Source organism: Acartia tonsa, chromosome 12 (genome assembly GCF_053477335.1).
Source record: "Acartia tonsa isolate MP-2025a chromosome 12, ASM5347733v1, whole genome shotgun sequence".
Lineage (NCBI taxonomy): Eukaryota > Metazoa > Arthropoda > Copepoda > Calanoida > Acartiidae > Acartia > Acartia tonsa.
The window spans coordinates 31079111-31097010 of NC_137271.1; the positions used below are offsets into that span (position 1 = coordinate 31079111).

A 17900-nucleotide genomic window follows, 5' to 3' on the forward strand; every position below is an offset into this window, starting at 1 on the left:
AAAAAATAATAGCAAAAGCAATCAATGACTAATATGAATAAAAAAATTACATTCTATGAAATATATTTAACAAAAAAAACATACAAAACGTAACAATATAAACATAATAATCTGTATCAGTAACAATAAAAAAAATCAAAATTTAACAAAATGGTAATTTAAGTAAACAGATATTCTTGATTTTTCTGCACACATCTGTTTTACGGTATTCTAAAATCTAATCCTGACCTAAAATATATTTTGTATTCATCATCATAAAAAAAGTAACAAATCGCATTAGGTTTGGGCATAGAGAAAAAAATAAAAGATAGGAATCGAAGCAACTAGAAGACGAAAATAGGCAGTGGGCCCAGGGGCCTAATTAGCGCTGTTGCCGCGCTAAATTTTATTGCTATTCCACCACTTTTCAAATGAGAGGATTACAAAATTAATATGTAATAAATATACTAAAATAACAACATCTAAAAAAAATTTTTTTTTCTACTTTTTACTTTTAGATATTGTTGTTTTAATGTTTTAATTAAAAATTTATTTTTATTTTAAAAAATTTGTGCATGAAAGATGAATCCTTTCATTTCTAAAAAGGGGGAATTTCTTTTTCATAATAAACATTCAGCTGATTCTGACCGCCCATGGCTGTTTGCTAAAAATCGCTTTTCTTTTTATTCACATTTTTATTTATGATTGACATACAAAAAGCCCTGGGCGACTTTTGATTTTTGTCTGCTAAATTTACTTTAAAAAATTAGGGATGGGGAAGTAGTATTTTACCATGAAAAGGGGGTGAGTATTCGTCCTCTTATCCTTTTTCCTTATGGGTTTGGGTAAAATAATTGTAATATTTAGACAAACTTGGACGAAGCCCAAAATATATAACTTTTGCACCACGTCGTCTTCCTGTGACGTCATAAAATAAGGGAGATGAGAGGAGAAGTGGGAAAGAAAATCCCTACAAAGGAGATGAAGAATGTGACGTCACAGGAAGACGACGTGGTGCAAAAGTTATGTATTTTGGGCTTCGTCCAAACTTGTCCTCGATTTTTCTACAAAAAAAAATGCTTCGACTTAAAAAATATTTTACAAATAAATCTAATAACAAACAAAGGATGTCAACATCCATTAAGTAGCGAAGCACAAAAAAATATGGATAACAATGATATTTAAAGAGCTTTTGTTAAAATAAATAATAGATTTATTGAAGAATAAAATCACGAAAACTTTCTCATGAGCTTTTTTTTTCAGATGAGGGGTATTGCTTCTTTTAATATGATTTAAATAAAATCAAAAATTTAAGTTTTACCTGAAAAATTCTGGAAGAAAAGAAGCACTCTGTCTGGAATTAGAATACAACGTATTGCCAAATACACCAAATCCTAAAAAAATTTAAAGCATTATTAGTCTTTATTATAAGGTCTTTTTATTTATTTTATTATTTTAATTTATACTTGCACCTATGACCCTAGAGGCCTCAAGGGGCACTTGAGGAGTGGGGAGTTGAATTTAATAAATTATTTTTTTTATTTTAGATCTAAAAAGAAAAAGTATTTTTTTTCGGGGTGGTTGATTTTTTCTAGGGGCGATTTGTCTTGGGAGGTTGTGGTACCCTCCCCCAAAATAGTTATGATAAGCTACCATGTAAAGGAGAACCATATCGGTCTAGCAGTTAGCGAGATCCTTCTTTTGGCACAGACAGAAACACACACACAAACAATTTGTTACTCTATTTTAAGGTTATATATTAATATTAAAAAATGAATACCTAAAAATCCAGGAATTACTAAAGTTGCAACTGTCACTATTACATTTGTGATGATAACAACAGCTGAACAAAAATAGATAGATTTTATAGTTTATTAGTGTACAAATTATCACCTTAAATGTTAAAATGATTTAAATGTTTGTATTTAAACTTTTTCTGCCCTTTAGATTGACAATTGAGATAACGTTAACCAAAAGATCCAGCTCTGTAGGAGTATAGTGAAGGTACATCCCAGACCTGTCATTGGTTCAAACATTTTACAGATTTTTCATTTCATACGCATTATGAGTCAGCTGTAAATTATCACATTTTTAAGATAAAGCTTTTATATAGGTAAAATACATATTATGTAAAGTTTTTTCCATCGTATAAATTGAAGCACCTGACAAACCACATAATAAGTTAGTTATGAAAAGTTAAATTTCTTAGGATAAAGCTATTGTCAAAAATTTCAATGCTCTATGTCTTGAATATTTCTCGAATATAAAAAACAATGTTTTTTTTGCTTGCTAAATATACCTTTTTAAGTTTGACGAAAAATATAGTCAGATGGATCTATCTAGACATATCATGTCTATTAGATTGACTTAAATTGGTGTGCATCTACTCAATGAGTCATAGTAGAAAACGTTTTCCAGTATAGGCTTTGGAACCGATTAATATCCAGTGGATAAGAACCGGTTCTTAGCTACACTGAAAAATCATATATTGTATCGTATTATATCCAGTTTTTTTTACGAATTAATTATTTATAACAAAACTGGTTTGAATTTTATATTTGTACATTTTTGTGATTGTAGAAAGCTGTTTACAACACAGTGCAATAAATAACTATTACTACCTGCACTGAAAAGCAATGCATCAATGATTGATGGTGGTGTTGATTGTGGAGTTACAGCAACATCAGTTGATGTAATTGATTGAGTTGTGGTTGATAATGACACTACAGTTGCTTGCAATGATGTGTCTACTAGATATTTTAAATATTAACTATTCTAAACCCTAAACGTATCGTATTTCGAGTAAATTTGGAAGGGAATTTAGACATATGAAAATATTGAAATTGGGGAATATTTATATACGTGTGCAAGAATTCTATTTCAAAAATAGGATATTAATTCCCCTCTCACTTCGTTCAAAAATACATCCCTATTTCTATTTTTCTAAATATTCAAATTTCTTAATATTTATATACGAAGTACTTGGTAAATAAATAGAAGATTTTGAAAAATAATAAATTTTTACGTTTTATATTTCTATTTCGAAATAAATCACGCAATCTTAAATTAAGTATGTTCGTTAAACAATTCCGAAATAAAATTTACTAGATATATTAGACTTTTAGGTTCTTTCTATGAAATTAATGTGATGACATAATTTCCTTACTCCAAAAAGTCTACCTGTTAAGAATACGACATTTTAGACGTCTTACTTTTTTCATTGCTTTTTTTACAGGGTAAAATAAAAATTCTTCCTAATATTAAAAAAGGATAATTTTGCATTACGTAAAAAAAGTATATAACGATAATGAAATATATTAAAGTTCACTTATAATAGTTTGTAATTGTATTTGTAACAATATATTTATAGATTCCCTGTTATTTGATATCATCCGTTTCCGGTGTATGCTGTTATATCAGGGATAAATATATACACAAAAATTCCTCCAACAAATTTTTATTATTTACCGTGGTCAAAACATATTAAAAAATCTTATTTTAAAAAATGTAAATATAACGAAATAAATTATATTGAAGTTTCTAATTACCCATGTACATTTCTACCTCGTGCACCTCGTGCACACACACACAGTTCTTCAGTCCTTATTTGAATTTCAGAGTGTATTGACACGTCATACTACGCGTTAGTTAGATACAAAGAAAAGTGAAAAATAATAAAAAATTTAATATTCAATGTGAAAACTTCAAATGGAATTATATTAATACAATAAAATAAAGTGATAAATATTATTTGCATAGTTATAAAAAAAAAGAAGAAAGAAACAAAGTCTTAGTCAAGTGTCAACACAAGAAGATCTAATTCTGTACTGTCGTCCGAAAAAAATTATTGTAGTCTATTGTTTTGAGTGAATGTCATAAGAGTACATACACGTCAAAATAATAGGCTATGTTTTCTATTTCGGAAGGCAGTACACATAATCATTTACTGTATATTAAGGTAAGGATTTTGTAATAATTTGTAAATATAAAGTGATAAGTCTGTTCGTTATAACTTAATTATTCTTATTTTGCCTTTTGGTAATTTCAATTTTAAACGCACAGATTTTATACTGTGAATAATTCGGCAAGCTCCATACTTTGTTTTTAATTATGTTTATTTTTTATTTTTTTATATCGTTCCAAAATTACAAAGTATCGGGTGTGTTTTATCGATAAGTCTTACCTAAAAATATTGAATCCCTGTGTTCGAAAAGAATTTCCGTGCATTTTTTTACGTCGTTCAGAACGGCTCGGCTCCACATTAGGTTAAAGTGAGTTTTTACAGTAATAATATGATTTAACGGTCTATTTCCTTAAATTAAACTTAAAAACCATATGTTACCAAATATACACACATCCGCAGCCGTATTTCTAGATTCGGCTCCGCGTTTTTTTTGCGTTGAAACTCGGTTTTAAATGTACGCTCATATTAAACCTGATTATCAAGCTGTTTTTAAACAAATTTACTTACAATTTTGCTTAGACTCTTATATATTCGCATTCTGATAATTCAGTTCTGACATTAATGTCCGTATTTTTTTTACATTTTAACAACAAATTTTTATGTGACCTAATTATCCGATTGGTCTGATTTTTGGTTTACTGATGTTTGAATGTACAATAATATAAGCGAAGCGGCAAGTACGCATTTTTATTTTTTTCCATCACCCTTTAATTGAAATTCAAATTTATTTTTGGATATTTAGTATTTACTTTCATTTGATGTCCAACTTATTTACTCTAGAACCTCGAGCAAGAGACCATCCACGCATAAAGACACAAGACAAGTATGATTTGAGTAATGTTTTTGGCTTCGCTACTTATTGATTATTCATCCTTGTTAAATTAAATAACAATACTGCAAAAAAAAAAATATATCAATAAACAGTTTTTTGGGTTTTATTACAACATTTATTTTATAATGGTAATGATACAGATATTTAAAAAACACAAAATTATTTCATTAAATTATTTGTTTTACTTTACTTCTACTTTATTTCTTTCCAACATAATTAATATGATAAACATATTTACAAAAATTATTTCACTTTTCCAGTTCCTTGGTTGCTGTCTTCTTGGTAACTTTTACCTGCCTATCCCAAAATGCTTGGGACTTCTTGGGGACTAGCTTGTTCATCTTCAAGAACATGATGGCGTGGATGGTTTCTTTCTCTAGGTTATACCGCCTCGATGAGTAAACTAATTTGAGGTGTGAGAAAATTCTCTCACACCTCGCATTAGAAACAGGTAAGTTGTTGAAGTTGGTCATCAAACTGACAAGTCCAGGTGGATAACATATCTTCTCTGCAACATGTTCATACCTGGCAGTAAGCATCCTGTGGGTTGCGGTCATTGCTCCTTGTTTGTACAGTTTCTGGCGTTCTTCAACATCGAAATCCTTGGACTTAGATTTTTTGACTTTCGCAATTTCCTCCTTTATCTTAGCGACTTCACGTTGGTAACCGTATGTCAAGGCATGCAACTTGGATTCTTCTATGTTACTCCAATCCTTCAGCCCAGCTTTCAGGTGTTTCTTCATGACGTCCAGGGGATCCTTCTGTTTGTCACGTTGTTCTTTCTTTTTCTTCTTGGCTGCTGCTTGAGCCTGAATTTCTTTGAACTCTTGTTGTTTGTTCCAAAACATCTTTTGGATGGGTGTCATCATGCCTGTAATACATAAATATAATTAATAAAAATGATAATTGAATTATTTAACTAATGTTATTATTATTATCTATTTTAATTAATATTGTATATCTTTACCTGTGGGAGGTGCAGTTTCTGGAGATTCGTACTCGTCAGCTTCGGAATCCTCATTGTCGGCATCCGCATTAGCTCTACGCAGGTCGGCCTCTTCATCTGCCTTTTCTTCAGGACTTAGGTTGGCTCTCAGTGAGATTCGGTGTAGCCGTTCACCCAACAACCTACAATTTTTGGGTGCTTGTTGTAAAATTGTTTTTGCTTCATCCTGTGTCACCGTAAAGCTTTGTGTGCCACTCGCAATCATTTCCAAATGACTGCGTGACAGGGGGTGTAGGTAGAGACAGACTTGCCATCCTGCATTAGTACGGACAATCTTGTTAACTCTCAGGTGAAGGAACTTGAATACACGTCTAGCGAATAAGTTGCCAGGCATACTTGTCCGTAGGGTAAAGAACACCGTATCCAGCATGGTGAACATCTGGACGATTGTGGCCTCATGGGCTTGTGCAGGAATTGTCAGCATGGTATCCACACACTCCAACACTTCCAGGACTTCTCTGAGGGCAAGAACCTGGTCAGGTGTTGGCCACAGATTGTCAAACTTCTTGTTGACTAAAATAAAAATTAAAAATTAAAAATTAATTCTATTGATATATACAGTTCTAATTTTTAATTAAGGGAACGAGAGAAGAAATAATTTATTTAGTTTAAATTTTAATAAACTTCTATTTGTTACCTTTCTCTTTTGTTTAATTAAGGGACAGAGAGAAATTTAAATTGGTAATTTTGTTAGTTTTAAATTGTTGTTAAAATTATAATTAACTTTTTTGGGTTTACCTTTCTGATCCTGCACGGATTTTTTCACCTTCTGAAGTAGTGGTTTGTTGTCAAACAACTCTAAGAACCGCTTTATCATGTTCATTCTGGAGCTCCATCTCGTCTCCACGTATCTGGTAAGCATACGTTGTCCACTCTCTACCAAAATGCGACGCAGCTTCTTGTTATTCATAATTTTACTGACCAGCTTTGCCAGGTTAATTATGGTTCTGTTGTACCCCTTCCCTTTCTAAAAAAATATAATATTTGTTAATTTTCACGTTTTTGTATAATTTATTATTTAACTTTTTAAGTTACTGTATAAGTTATTTAGTTGGTTCTATTAATCATTTAATTAATTTACTTACAACTTTGGCAGCCTGCTTCAACGCCAACTCCACTTGGTGGTTGAGGCAAACACCTCCCACTATAAGTCCACATTTCTGCTCATCACATTTCATTGTTCTTTGGATGTTCTCTTCTATTAGTTTCCCGAAATTTGTGATTGCTGAAAAGAAATAATTTAATAAATTAATATAATTTAGTTAAATGCATTTCGTGAAACTACCCCTGTAAATCATTAAATGTAATTCATTGAATTTTTTGGGAATGAATTTAATTTAACTTTACTTACCCTCTCTTTGTTGTGGATCTTTGATGGCGATGGACCTGTAGAAAATCGCACTTGATATGCCGCCATCGCCGCCATCGCCTTGTCTTGTTCCTGCCAGGGTTTCTTCATCTCCATCCTGACCCTCACCTTCGGCTTCTACAACACCATCCTCAACCTCATCTAAATCTTCTATAAACAAATCCAACGGGATTTCATCTTCACTATCAGCCTCAGGTGTGTCTTCCTTATCACTATCATCATCACTGACTCCCTCATGGTTCATGAAACTTGTATACTCTGTGGGGGTTTTCCCGTGCTCTTCATTGAGTATCTTGACGGACTAAAGAATGAAAAATAAATTAATGATTTACTTTCTAATGGTATTGTTTTATAATATTAATTCTCGTATTCATTCAAATATTCATCTAAAAAAACTGGTTTTATCTTACAATTGTACATTTTACATCCGCGGAAAGCCATTTAAAATACGATGCGAGAAAAAACTATTAAATAGTTATGATTTTATAATTATAATTTATAATTTTTCATTACCTTTACACAGTTGGCAGCCGAGTCGGATGTGGAGCTGAGAAGTTGATAATGCTCAAGCCCAAACCTTTTCAACAGTTCTTCGAAATATTCGTAGATGCTGCGGCCGGAAGCATCGGGTTTAGGCATCTAAACATAAGTAATTAATCAAATTATCATTTAGGTATTTGTGGTCATTCTAAATTTCTAAGAATTAATTTTAAACTTATACCTGTTCACAGGCGAGCAACAATTCTTTGGGACCGTCTGCATCGGTATAGTTTGCAGTTACTGAAAAATTAGTAATTCTTTTATATTATTCATTCATAATAGTTTACTTTACTTTATTTAATTCAGGTTATGTAGCTGCTGCAGTTGTAATTGCATTAATAAATAATAATAGTTTATTTATTTTATTTAGGTTACCTGCAATGAAGTCGGTGTGGTGAACATTGCCGAAGTCGAAGGAAAGGTGCACACCTGCGGAAACAAAGATAATATTGATTATTTAAAATAATTAAATATTAACATTTTTTCCGCAGGTGTGCACCTTTCCTTCGATTTCGGCAATGTACACACCCGCGGAAGTGAAGATAATTTAAATTAATTATTTGTTATTTCTTTCAGATTTTGAAATTATTTAGTAATGTTTTAGTTTATAAATTATAATACTTAATAGTTAATAGTTATTAATACCTTTATTTTCTAAAATCTTCTTGAAGGATTCCATGTAATACTTGTGCTGCCCCTGCAGCCAGTTATGAAGCTGTTTGCTGGTGGGTGCATCCTGCTTCTTGCCTTTCTCAAGTAAACCGACCTGCTTGGCGACGATATGGTCAAAGGCATTGGCATCCGTATCCTTAAAGCGAATTTTTTAAAGTTAGTATGTTTTTCAACCTATTTTTAAAAAATACACTATTCTAACTGACATGAAGATATATTTCGATTTTAGCAATCATTTTCAATTAATTTTGTTTAAAAAAATATAGGTATGAGATATTAGATAACAGCAAATATGATCAAAAATATTAAACATACATTTACCTTAAAGCGAAGGAAACTTTCATTATTAACCAGTTTTCCTGTTATGTGGCGCAGCGCTTCTAGGGCAGTGACGTATATTTTGACTTCATGGATAACTTCAGCATCTGCCTGGGCCTGTTGAAACTTCCTCTGAAAGCTGGCCAGGTTCACTCCCTTCCTATACTCTCGGTAAACATCTCTGTGGTCAATGATCCAGTGACGGCTAAACCTCCTAAACAGGTAAGCAATTAATATTATTTTTTTTAGCAAAGCTACTCTATAATTCACCTTGTCTGTCAGTATATATTTTTAATCAATGTTTATGAATACTTAATACCAGTGTTCTGGAGCCGGGAGCAGCAACATTTTTTGTGGAGCCGGATCCGGAGCCGTATTTTTTGTTAAAAACGGCTCCGGCTCCGGACTAGGTAAAAATGATTTTTTAAAGTAATATTATAATTTGGCAACGGTCTATTTCACTATAATAAACTGAAAAACTATTGTTACTTAACAAATAGACACACATCCTTCTACTTTTATATAGCTTTAATCAAATAAAAGCAAAATATTTTATATTATTTATCTTATTTTATCAAATTCAATAATGGAAAAAAATTGATATATTAATTTTAAGGTAGGAGCCGGAGCTGGAGCCGGAGCCGGGAGCCGTATTTCCAAATACGGCTCCCCGGAGCCGGAGCCGCATCAAAATTATACGGCTCCGGCACGTTGCGTTAATACATCATGTTATTTTATGTCAACTTAATATTATTACCTAAGAAGGTTAGTTTCTTGCAGTATAAATCTCTCTAATGGTTTTCCCTCTTTGGGGTATTCTTTCACGTGGTATGTGCCATCCCAGGTATGGAAGTTACAGTATTTGCACCCCCGCCCCCACGGGGTCTTATTCTGACCCTTTCCAGGGTAGTTGGGGATCATGTAAGCATGATCTTCAAGCACTTTAACCAAGTAGACATAAACCTGAAGTAATTTTAATTTTATTAAACATTTTATTTAATAATCTCACACCTGTAACTCTTTTTTTAGTTGTGTTCCTTTCTTGACTTTTAGTTTTGCTTTCAAAAAGTGTCACTTTTGCCCCCCCCCCCCCCCCCTCTACATTTTATTATTATTTTTAGTATTTATGTTTGTACCTTATCACCATTACTATATGTTATCCTCTTCCCATCAAGGCGGTCATAGAGCGAGTGTGTGTCCCCTTGTACTGTACCCACGCAGTCTAGGTAATCAATAGAACAGTTAATTTAATATATTATAGGTAAAGTAAAACAAACTAGTATTCTAGAAATTTATGTATTTACGGTTGAGATTGTATGGTTATTAATTATAAATATAATATAATGTATTTTATTTAAGTACAGACAAATAGACATCCTGTCAATTAAATTTTTAATGTTACTACCTATGTTATTGATATTAATTATACTAATTTAAGCTTACCTCTGATGAACATATGTTCCGTACTGTCACTGTTCATCTTGGGTTTATTCTTGGATCCTTTTTGTCGGCCACCTCTCCCTTTTGGCTTTTCTCCAGCTGGGGATGACTGTGCTGAAGAAGGTGTGTCTCCAGCTGGTGTTGTAGGTGTGGCTGCGGCTTTAGGTTTGGCTGCGGCTTTAGGTGTGGCTGTTGTACTTGTACGGCCACCTCTCCCTTTTGGCTTTTCTCCAGCTGGGGATGACTGTGCTGAAGAAGGTGTGTCTCCAGCTGCGGCTTTAGGTGTGGCTGTTGTACTTGTAGGTGATGGAGACGGCGGCGGCGTTACGTTGAGTGGGCGCATTGGTGATGTATCTGGTGTTGTTTGTGAAGCTGGTTGTGGGCTTGCTGGTTTTGACCTTAAAATAATTAATTAATATTATTTTTCCCTTGCCCTCTGGACAAAATATAAAAATTATTTGGCTACTTGTTTTTTTTACCTCGATTGGGGAGAAGGTTTGGGGGGTGAAGTTGGATTTTCAGGTTCTGGGCTGTCAGGTTTTGACCTTAAAAAAATAGCCTATTATTTTAATTATTAATTAATATTATTTTTCCCTTGCCCTCTGGACAAAATATAAAAATTATTTGGCTACTTGTTTTTTTTACCTCGATTGGGGAGAAGGTTTGGGGGGTGAAGTTGGATTTTCAGGTTCTGGGCTGTCAGGTTTTGACCTTAAAAAAATAGCCTATTATTTTAATTATTAATTAATATTATTTTTCCCTTGCCCTCTGGACAAAATAAAAAAAAATTATTTGGCTACTTGTTTTTTTTACCTCGATTGTGGAGAAGACTCTGTTCTTCTTTTCTTGACCCTTGGAGGTGAACACAACTTTTTTATTATTCGCTTCCGTTCACGTTGTGGATCAGCTATTTTTGAAGTGACTGGAGTGCAACTGAAATTAAATAAATAAATAAATTTTCAATTTCTCTGGTTCTTTTTAGAACCCACCAAATTTACCAAATTTGGGATTATATTCTAAAAAAAAATGGCCTCTCTTGGTGTGTAGAGCACCGAGAGTTGCTGAACATGGAAGGAATGCGCCCCGGAGGATGGATGGAGGACCCAACCTAACCTGACCAAAAGTAAGTAAGGATATTTTTTTAACATTTACCTACCCTAAGATAAAAAGTTACTGTAAAAATACAATACTTTTCATAATCCCATTTATTATAATTTTATTAGGGGTATGCATTTGAGCTTAATAGTAAATAAAAAGTAAAAATACGACGAAACCCACTAATTTTATAAGGGGTAGTTTCACGAAATGCATTTGAGCTTAATAAATAAAAAGTTACTGTAAAAATCCCATTTCTATACTTTTTTTAGCATGGGTAGATGCACTTCGTGAAACTACCCCTTTTAGTTTTTTTATAACATTATTAAATATAAAATGAAAATATTATTATTACCTAATGTTATCACTGGGGGTTATTTTTTTTGTGGGGGTCCCCAACCCCTCCTTCTCCTCCAACATTACCGACCCTGGAGTGCAACTGAAAATTAAATAAATAAATAACATTTACCTACCCTAAGATAAAAAGTTACTACTTTTCATAATCCCATTTATTATAATTTTATTAGGGGTATGCATTTGAGCTTAATAGTAAATAAAAAGTAAAAATACGACGAAACCCACTAATTTTATAAGGGGTAGTTTCACGAAATGCATTTGAGCTTAATAAATAAACTTCGTGAAACTACCCCTTTTAGTTTTTTTATAACATTATTAAATATAAAATGAAAATATTATTATTACCTAATGTTATCACTGGGGGTTATTTTTTTGGGGGGGGACCCCAAACCCTCCTTTTCCTCCAACATATCAAGGTCAACCTCATCCAAAACATCGGGTATGCTTGCATCGGGGATCGTCTTACGTTCACGCAAACTACGAGTACGCGTAACTGAAGAGTCAGGCATAGCTTGGACAACCTCACTGTCATCATCGTCACCTATAACTTTATTAGAGTCAGGCTCAGCCATTCTCTAACGATGTTGTAACTGAACTAAAACTAAAAAAAAAGATTAATATTAATTATGACTTTATGACTTTAAGCCTAAGGTGGTGAGAATGGCCAGGTTACCGCTTACATTGGATGATTGGGGGAAGAAAAGGGTTAACAACTTAACAGTAACTCCACCCATAATTTTATTTTTTGGAATAGTAAGGGATAAAATAAACACACATAAAAGAAAGTGTGGGGGGGGGGGGGTATAACTATAATCTGTGTTGGAAAATATTTATATGACATGTAAGACTAAGAATTCTCCTAATTTCCCCTTGAGGAGGGGGGAGGATTTGATGCTTAATCTGCAGAAGGGGTAATTTAACACTTAATTTACCCTCCGTAAAAGATTAAAGATTAAAAGATTAAAGATTATTTGAAACCTGCCCCACCCCCCTTTTTCAACACTTCTTATTTGAATATAATTATATGTAATCTTTTTTTCTCCACCCATCATAACGTAATGGTTAGGAGGAGGGGGGGGGGGGAACCAACAAGATTTAATTTGGATTTAATACGATGAAATTTTAGTAAATAAATTAGCCGTTAGAGGCTGGATATTTCAAATTGTTTTTCAATTTATACTTAAGTTTCATCATTCATTGGTAAGAAAAGTTAAAAATTATATTTCAAGTTTTAGAAACCTATTTTTAAGAAAAGTTACATTTGAGATGAATAGAATTAAAAAAGTATTCGGTAATGTAGACAAACAAAATTGCTTCATAGTTACATATTGGAAGTTACATAACATTCAAGGATTACCATTGACATTGTCAGCTTTGAGGTCACTTTATGAAGGCTTTTTGGCCAATTATAGAATAGATTGATGATAATGATATGATGAATATCTGTATCATTTCATATCTTTTAAAAACAAAGTTTTATACCAACGTTTTCTTTTTGGTTTGCTCAACAATTTTGGGGAATTTTGGGACTTGGTTGCTTCATTAAGTTGAGTGTAAAAACGTTTCAACTATGAATTGTTATTTACAAAAGGGGTAATTTTGTGCATCATCATTGGGAGTGTACATCAATTTATCGGCCATTATAATATAAGGTTATAATTTATAAAGGTGTCATATATATAAACCTTTCTTAAAAGTTAAAAAAAAAACTCTCTCCCGTCACCCAGCATTAGTGGAAAATTTTTATAAAGGAAAATTTAAATAAATAAAGGGGGGTTATAATAAAGGTGTCGTCATATATATATTATGGAAAATTTTTATAAAGGAAAATTTAAATAAATAAAGGGATTATTCTTTGTATTTTTTTTTGGGGGGGGGGGGGGTTATATTCAAAATCAAGTTCAACCCTTTCTTTTCATATATTCTATGTATAATAAAGGTGTCGTCATATATATATTATGGAAAATTTTTATAAAGGAAAATTTAAATAAATAAAGGGATTATTCTTTGTATTTTTTTTTTTGGGGGGGGGGGGTTATATTCAAAATCAAGTTCAACCCTTTCTTTTCATATAGCAACCCTCCTTAAAAGGGGAGGGGGGGGAGACTAGAGTAAAATAAACAGCCCATTGCCCTTCCCTTTATTTTGGGGGGGGGACTATAAAGGTGTTAACTGTTACTTACATGTAAAACCCTTTTCCCCCACCCATATATGTTTGGATATTGACCTCTCGGATGCCACTTATTTTAAAGGGTATGTAAAGATAAAATTTTTTCATGCTATTAGACTATTAGTATTAACAAATTAAAAATCTTAACATTTTCTAAATAATAAATATCGAAGATTGATTTTACGGCATTAGGTTGGTTTATTCGAAGATTGATTTTACGGCATTAGGTTGGTTTATAAAGATAATTTACATTTTACAAATTTGTAATTTAAAGTTAAATAGTAGGTTGGCGACGAACGAGAGATGGGCCAGCCAACTTCAAGTTACTTGGATACTAAGGGGAGAAGAAACGGCGGCGCAACCGCCGAAAACTGCCGAGAAAAGGCAAAATAAATTTCAGCGGCTTATCGGAAGGTAATGAGGAAATTACATTTTTGCATACAACCCCTTTATTTTAATGGCTTTCTCTACCTTTTGACCGCCTTTCTCTTTGTTTTAATGCGTAATTAGTTTTTATATACGCATAAAATAAACTTATAAACTTAATTATTTTTTAATATTTGATTTTGCAGTGTTTTTATACGTATATTGTGAACGTTTTGATGAAATTGAATTGAAATTGAAATTAATTATATCTGCATTTGCATTATGAAAAATAAAATACTAATTATTAAATTATTATTTCAGTATAAATATCCGAACGATCAACGAATAATGAAATCTAGAGTACCCAGCAGCACGAAACGAAGGAGCCAGCGAATACTTGAACGACGTCAAGGTATAATATATATTGAATTCTATTTATTTTTAGTTATTTATTTATTATGATGTAGTTACGTACGATTTAGAAAGCGAAGCAACTCTATAATCATTACCAGAATGTCCGTAAATCCATAACCATAACCATAAACAATTATAAACATGACATTATACAAGTGTTAATGTCCGTTTGTCCTACCTTTTCAGAGCTTCGCTTTTATGGATGTTGTCATCCTTGTTTTTATAGTTATAACTTATTCCACCAAGTGTAATATAATGAATAAATAATCCTTATACTAAAGGATCTCGCTAACCGATGAACCGATCGGGTTCTCCTTTTTACCTTTTAAAAAGCGAAGCTTTTCTATAATTATGGTCGGTCCGTCCGATTTAGAAAGCGTAGCAACTCTATAATCATTACCAGAATGTCCGTACGTCCATTTTAAACATGTTGATTTTTCGTCCGAGATAGTTAGCTTTTATTCGTTAATTTAGGCATGTTAGAATTGTCCTATCGATTTCAAACTTTGCATGATGTAGTTACGTACGATTTAGAAAGCGAAGCAACTCTATAAGCATTACCAGAATGTCCGTACGTCCCTTTTAAACATGTTGATTTTTCTACTTTTATAACAACAAAATTTTATGTGATCTAATTATCCGTTTGATCTGGTTTTTGGTATATTGATTCCTTGGACAACAAAGAATAATATTATAAGCGAAGCAACTCTATAATTAAGTCCTAGAAATGTAAGTATGACCATAAACATTATCCTGTATGAAGCAGTTTTCCAACAAATTTACTTAAAATTTTGCTTCGACTCTATACATTTATAATTTATTAAGGTGTCGCTGTTCCTCTTCCTGTTCCTGTTGAGGCCCCCCTCCGAGATGATCCGGTTGTGGCTGCTATTGCACCCCAGCCTGATGACCAGCGTCGAGTTCGACGACAACGACGCCGTAATGCTGCAAGACAATTAGGTAGGTATTATATATAATACGTTTGTCCAGTAACCTTACTCTAAAATAATAAATTCACCTTTTGGAATTAATTTAATTAATTAATTGCGTTGAGATATTTTATGGTTTGGAAAAAATAACCATTTATTTTAAATTAATAGTAAATATCATACAGAATTGCTTACATGATTATTATAAAACAAGGATGAAAACATCCATAAAAGAGAAGCTCCAAAAAATGCGTCAAAAAATCTAAGCTGGATCTTTAATTAAAATGTATTTTTTTTGGCTTTTATGGAACTAATTGTAATCTACAGAAGGGAAAATCACTGGGGATGTACATCGATCTATCGACCACCCTCCTGAGAGATTTTAATTTTAATTTTGATTTAATTTATTAAGGTCAACAGGTTATCCAACAGATGGGGAACATGGGGAACAACAATAATGTCAATGTTCCCCATCAACCACCACAACCGGACCATCCTCAAGAGCCGGACCACCCTGGGCCTCAACAGCAGGACGACCCTCCAGAGCCCCTTCCCGACAACATGAACAATCCACCTCCCCCACCCCCGCCACAGCAAGAACGTCAACCTCAACGTGTGCAACCTATTTTCAATTTGACAATAGGTGCGCACGCCACAGTAAATATCAACAATAATCAATTTCAATTCTATTGATTATTGTTGATATTTACTGTTAATTTATTGTTATTTTGTGTTGTTATCCCCCCCCCCCCCCCGACTAAATGACTGGATTAGGTTAGGCTAGGTTAGGTTATATGGCTAGGGGGCCGAGCGCCCGCGGTTATTTTTATTGGTGGGGGGGGGGGGGGGATAAAAATTGTAAAAATCTATTTTGTATTTTGTATATACTATTTTTGATATATTTACTTTATTTACTAGAATTCCAATTATCCCCCCCCCCCCCCCCCCCGACTAAATGACTGGATTAGGTTAGGCTAGGTTAGGTTATATGGCTAGGGGGCCGAGCGCCCGCGGTTATTTTTATTGGTGGGGGGGATATTTTCAAATTTTGTATATACTATTTTTGATATATTTATAATACTTTATTTACTAAATTTGCAGATTTTTTAAAGGGGTAGTTTCACGAAATGCATTTAAACTTAATTTAGTGAACCGCATATTTTATCCTGGTTAAATGGTTAAACTACATTTATATGGCATATATTTGAAAAAATTTCAATTTTCTACCACATAGTTTTTAAAATGTCAAGACTTGAAAATCGTCTTTTTAAATTGCATATATCACAAAAAAGACAATTTTAAGGTCTTGATATTTTAAAAACTACGTGGTAGAAAATTGAATTCATTTCAAATATATGCCATATAAATGTAGTTTACCCATTTAACCAGGATAAAATATGCGGTTCACTAAATTAAGTTCAAATGCATTTCGTGAAACTACCCCTTTTCTTTAGTTTTAATATTTTCATTTAATTTTTTTTTCAATTTCATTGTTTCATTTTTTAGTAGCAAATCTACTTTATATTTCTAAATGTAAATATGTCTGTCTGTCTGTCTGTTTTTTTTTCGTTTTTCAATTTCATTGTTTCATTTTCATTTTGTATTTCATAAATTCATTCATTTCATTTCATATTCATATTCGTGATAAAAATAAATGTGATAAGAAACTCGAAATAATACACTTTTTTATTCATTCTTATGGTCGGTCCGTCCGATTTAGAAAGCGTAGCAACTCTATAATCATTACCAGAATGTCCGTACGTCCATTTTAAACATGTTGATTTTTCGTCCGAGATAGTTAGCTTTTATTCGTTAACGATGCAAGAAATAGCTATCTATTGATAATTTTAAATACGTGGAACGCTTACCTAACCTACCTAAGTTTTATCAAATAACTATATCAAACGTCTCTCTTCCTTCCTTGGATACAAACGGCTGCGCCCCTAGCATTTAGAGGCTCTATATTCGAACCTACCTACCTACCTACCTAAGTATATCAAATAACTATATCAAACGTCTCTCGAGTCTCTTCCTTGGATACAAACGGCTGCGCCCCTAGCATTTAGAGGCTCTATATTCGAAGGGATATGAAAGGGCAGAAAAATAGCCTAAAACCATCTAAGGACCTATACGAAGCTGTACTGTAAAGGAGAACCATATAGGTTCAGTGGTTAGCGAGATCCTTAGCTACAGACAAACAGAGCTTACTTCTTTATAAGTTTACTAGCGGCTACGCCCCTAGAGGCCTCTAGTGGCACTTTAAATGTTTTTGTTTGTTAAAGTTAATACTATAGCTATTGATAATTTTAAATTTATGTCTTCAATTCAAAGTTAAAATAAGTACACAAATAAAACCATCTAAGGACCTATACGAAGCTGTACTGTAAAGGAGAACCATATAGGTTCAGTGGTTAGCGAGATCCTTAGCTACAGACAAACAGAGCTTACT

At 32.8% G+C, this 17900-nt stretch overlaps 5 protein-coding genes across 5 annotated transcripts; 1 reads left to right on the plus strand and 4 right to left on the minus strand.

Moving 5' to 3' along the window:
- Positions 1-46: 46 nt before the first annotated feature.
- LOC145333299 (uncharacterized) lies at positions 47-3537 on the minus strand. Its single transcript, XM_080178426.1, has 5 exons — positions 3528-3537; positions 2601-2729; positions 1760-1822; positions 1301-1373; positions 47-228 (listed from the first exon to the last, which is right to left on the minus strand). Exons 1-5 carry the CDS (start codon positions 3535-3537, stop codon positions 201-203), a joined length of 303 nt encoding a protein of 100 aa, XP_080034552.1. The 3' UTR covers positions 47-200.
- Positions 2728-7853, minus strand: LOC145334601 (uncharacterized). Its single transcript, XM_080180120.1, has 6 exons — positions 7664-7853; positions 7133-7451; positions 6867-7006; positions 6520-6748; positions 5743-6294; positions 2728-5646 (listed from the first exon to the last, which is right to left on the minus strand). The coding sequence occupies exons 1-6, from the start codon at positions 7787-7789 to the stop codon at positions 5024-5026; spliced, it is 1989 nt and encodes a 662-aa protein (XP_080036246.1). The 5' UTR covers positions 7790-7853; the 3' UTR covers positions 2728-5023.
- On the minus strand, positions 7851-10979 carry LOC145334602 (uncharacterized). The gene is made up of 7 exons (XM_080180121.1): positions 10124-10979; positions 9817-9902; positions 9438-9643; positions 8684-8894; positions 8336-8498; positions 8066-8119; positions 7851-7930 (listed from the first exon to the last, which is right to left on the minus strand). The coding sequence occupies exons 1-7, from the start codon at positions 10461-10463 to the stop codon at positions 7866-7868; spliced, it is 1125 nt and encodes a 374-aa protein (XP_080036247.1). The 5' UTR covers positions 10464-10979; the 3' UTR covers positions 7851-7865.
- On the minus strand, positions 10930-13420 carry LOC145333300 (uncharacterized). Its single transcript, XM_080178427.1, has 3 exons — positions 11918-13420; positions 11571-11654; positions 10930-11053 (listed from the first exon to the last, which is right to left on the minus strand). Exons 1-3 carry the CDS (start codon positions 12142-12144, stop codon positions 10930-10932), a joined length of 435 nt encoding a protein of 144 aa, XP_080034553.1. The 5' UTR covers positions 12145-13420.
- Positions 13421-13637: 217 nt separating this feature from the next.
- Positions 13638-16237, plus strand: LOC145333588 (uncharacterized). The gene is made up of 4 exons (XM_080178752.1): positions 13638-14156; positions 14430-14520; positions 15348-15482; positions 15864-16237. Exons 2-4 carry the CDS (start codon positions 14457-14459, stop codon positions 16142-16144), a joined length of 480 nt encoding a protein of 159 aa, XP_080034878.1. The 5' UTR covers positions 13638-14156; positions 14430-14456; the 3' UTR covers positions 16145-16237.
- Positions 16238-17900: the final 1663 nt, after the last annotated feature.

Excerpts from the sequence above, each read along its gene's own strand:
- LOC145333588 (XM_080178752.1), top strand. The coding sequence starts at position 14,457 with ATGAAATCTAGAGTACCCAGCAGCACGAAACGAAGGAGCCAGCGAATA. Across the intron at positions 14,521-15,347 it reads AATACTTGAACGACGTCAAG|GTGTCGCTGTTCCTCTTCCT; the intron begins GTATAATATATA and ends TAATTTATTAAG. Across the intron at positions 15,483-15,863 it reads TAATGCTGCAAGACAATTAG|GTCAACAGGTTATCCAACAG; the intron begins GTAGGTATTATA and ends TAATTTATTAAG.
- LOC145333300 (XM_080178427.1), bottom strand. The coding sequence starts at position 12,144 with ATGGCTGAGCCTGACTCTAATAAAGTTATAGGTGACGATGATGACAGT. Across the intron at positions 11,655-11,917 it reads ACCCCCAGTGATAACATTAG|TTGCACTCCAGGGTCGGTAA; the intron begins GTAATAATAATA and ends TTTAATTTTCAG. Across the intron at positions 11,054-11,570 it reads ACCCCCAGTGATAACATTAG|TTGCACTCCAGTCACTTCAA; the intron begins GTAATAATAATA and ends ATTTAATTTCAG.
- LOC145333299 (XM_080178426.1), bottom strand. Across the intron at positions 1,374-1,759 it reads AGTAATTCCTGGATTTTTAG|GATTTGGTGTATTTGGCAAT; the intron begins GTATTCATTTTT and ends AAATTTTTTTAG. Across the intron at positions 229-1,300 it reads TTTCTTCCAGAATTTTTCAG|GTCAGGATTAGATTTTAGAA; the intron begins GTAAAACTTAAA and ends AATATATTTTAG.
- LOC145334601 (XM_080180120.1), bottom strand. The coding sequence starts at position 7,789 with ATGCCTAAACCCGATGCTTCCGGCCGCAGCATCTACGAATATTTCGAA. Across the intron at positions 7,007-7,132 it reads AGATCCACAACAAAGAGAGG|CAATCACAAATTTCGGGAAA; the intron begins GTAAGTAAAGTT and ends ATTTCTTTTCAG. Across the intron at positions 6,295-6,519 it reads ATCCGTGCAGGATCAGAAAG|TCAACAAGAAGTTTGACAAT; the intron begins GTAAACCCAAAA and ends TTTTTATTTTAG.
- LOC145334602 (XM_080180121.1), bottom strand. The coding sequence starts at position 10,463 with ATGCGCCCACTCAACGTAACGCCGCCGCCGTCTCCATCACCTACAAGT. Across the intron at positions 8,499-8,683 it reads AAAGTTTCCTTCGCTTTAAG|GATACGGATGCCAATGCCTT; the intron begins GTAAATGTATGT and ends ATTCGCTTTAAG. Across the intron at positions 8,120-8,335 it reads GAAGATTTTAGAAAATAAAG|GTGTGCACCTTTCCTTCGAC; the intron begins GTATTAATAACT and ends TTGTTTCCGCAG.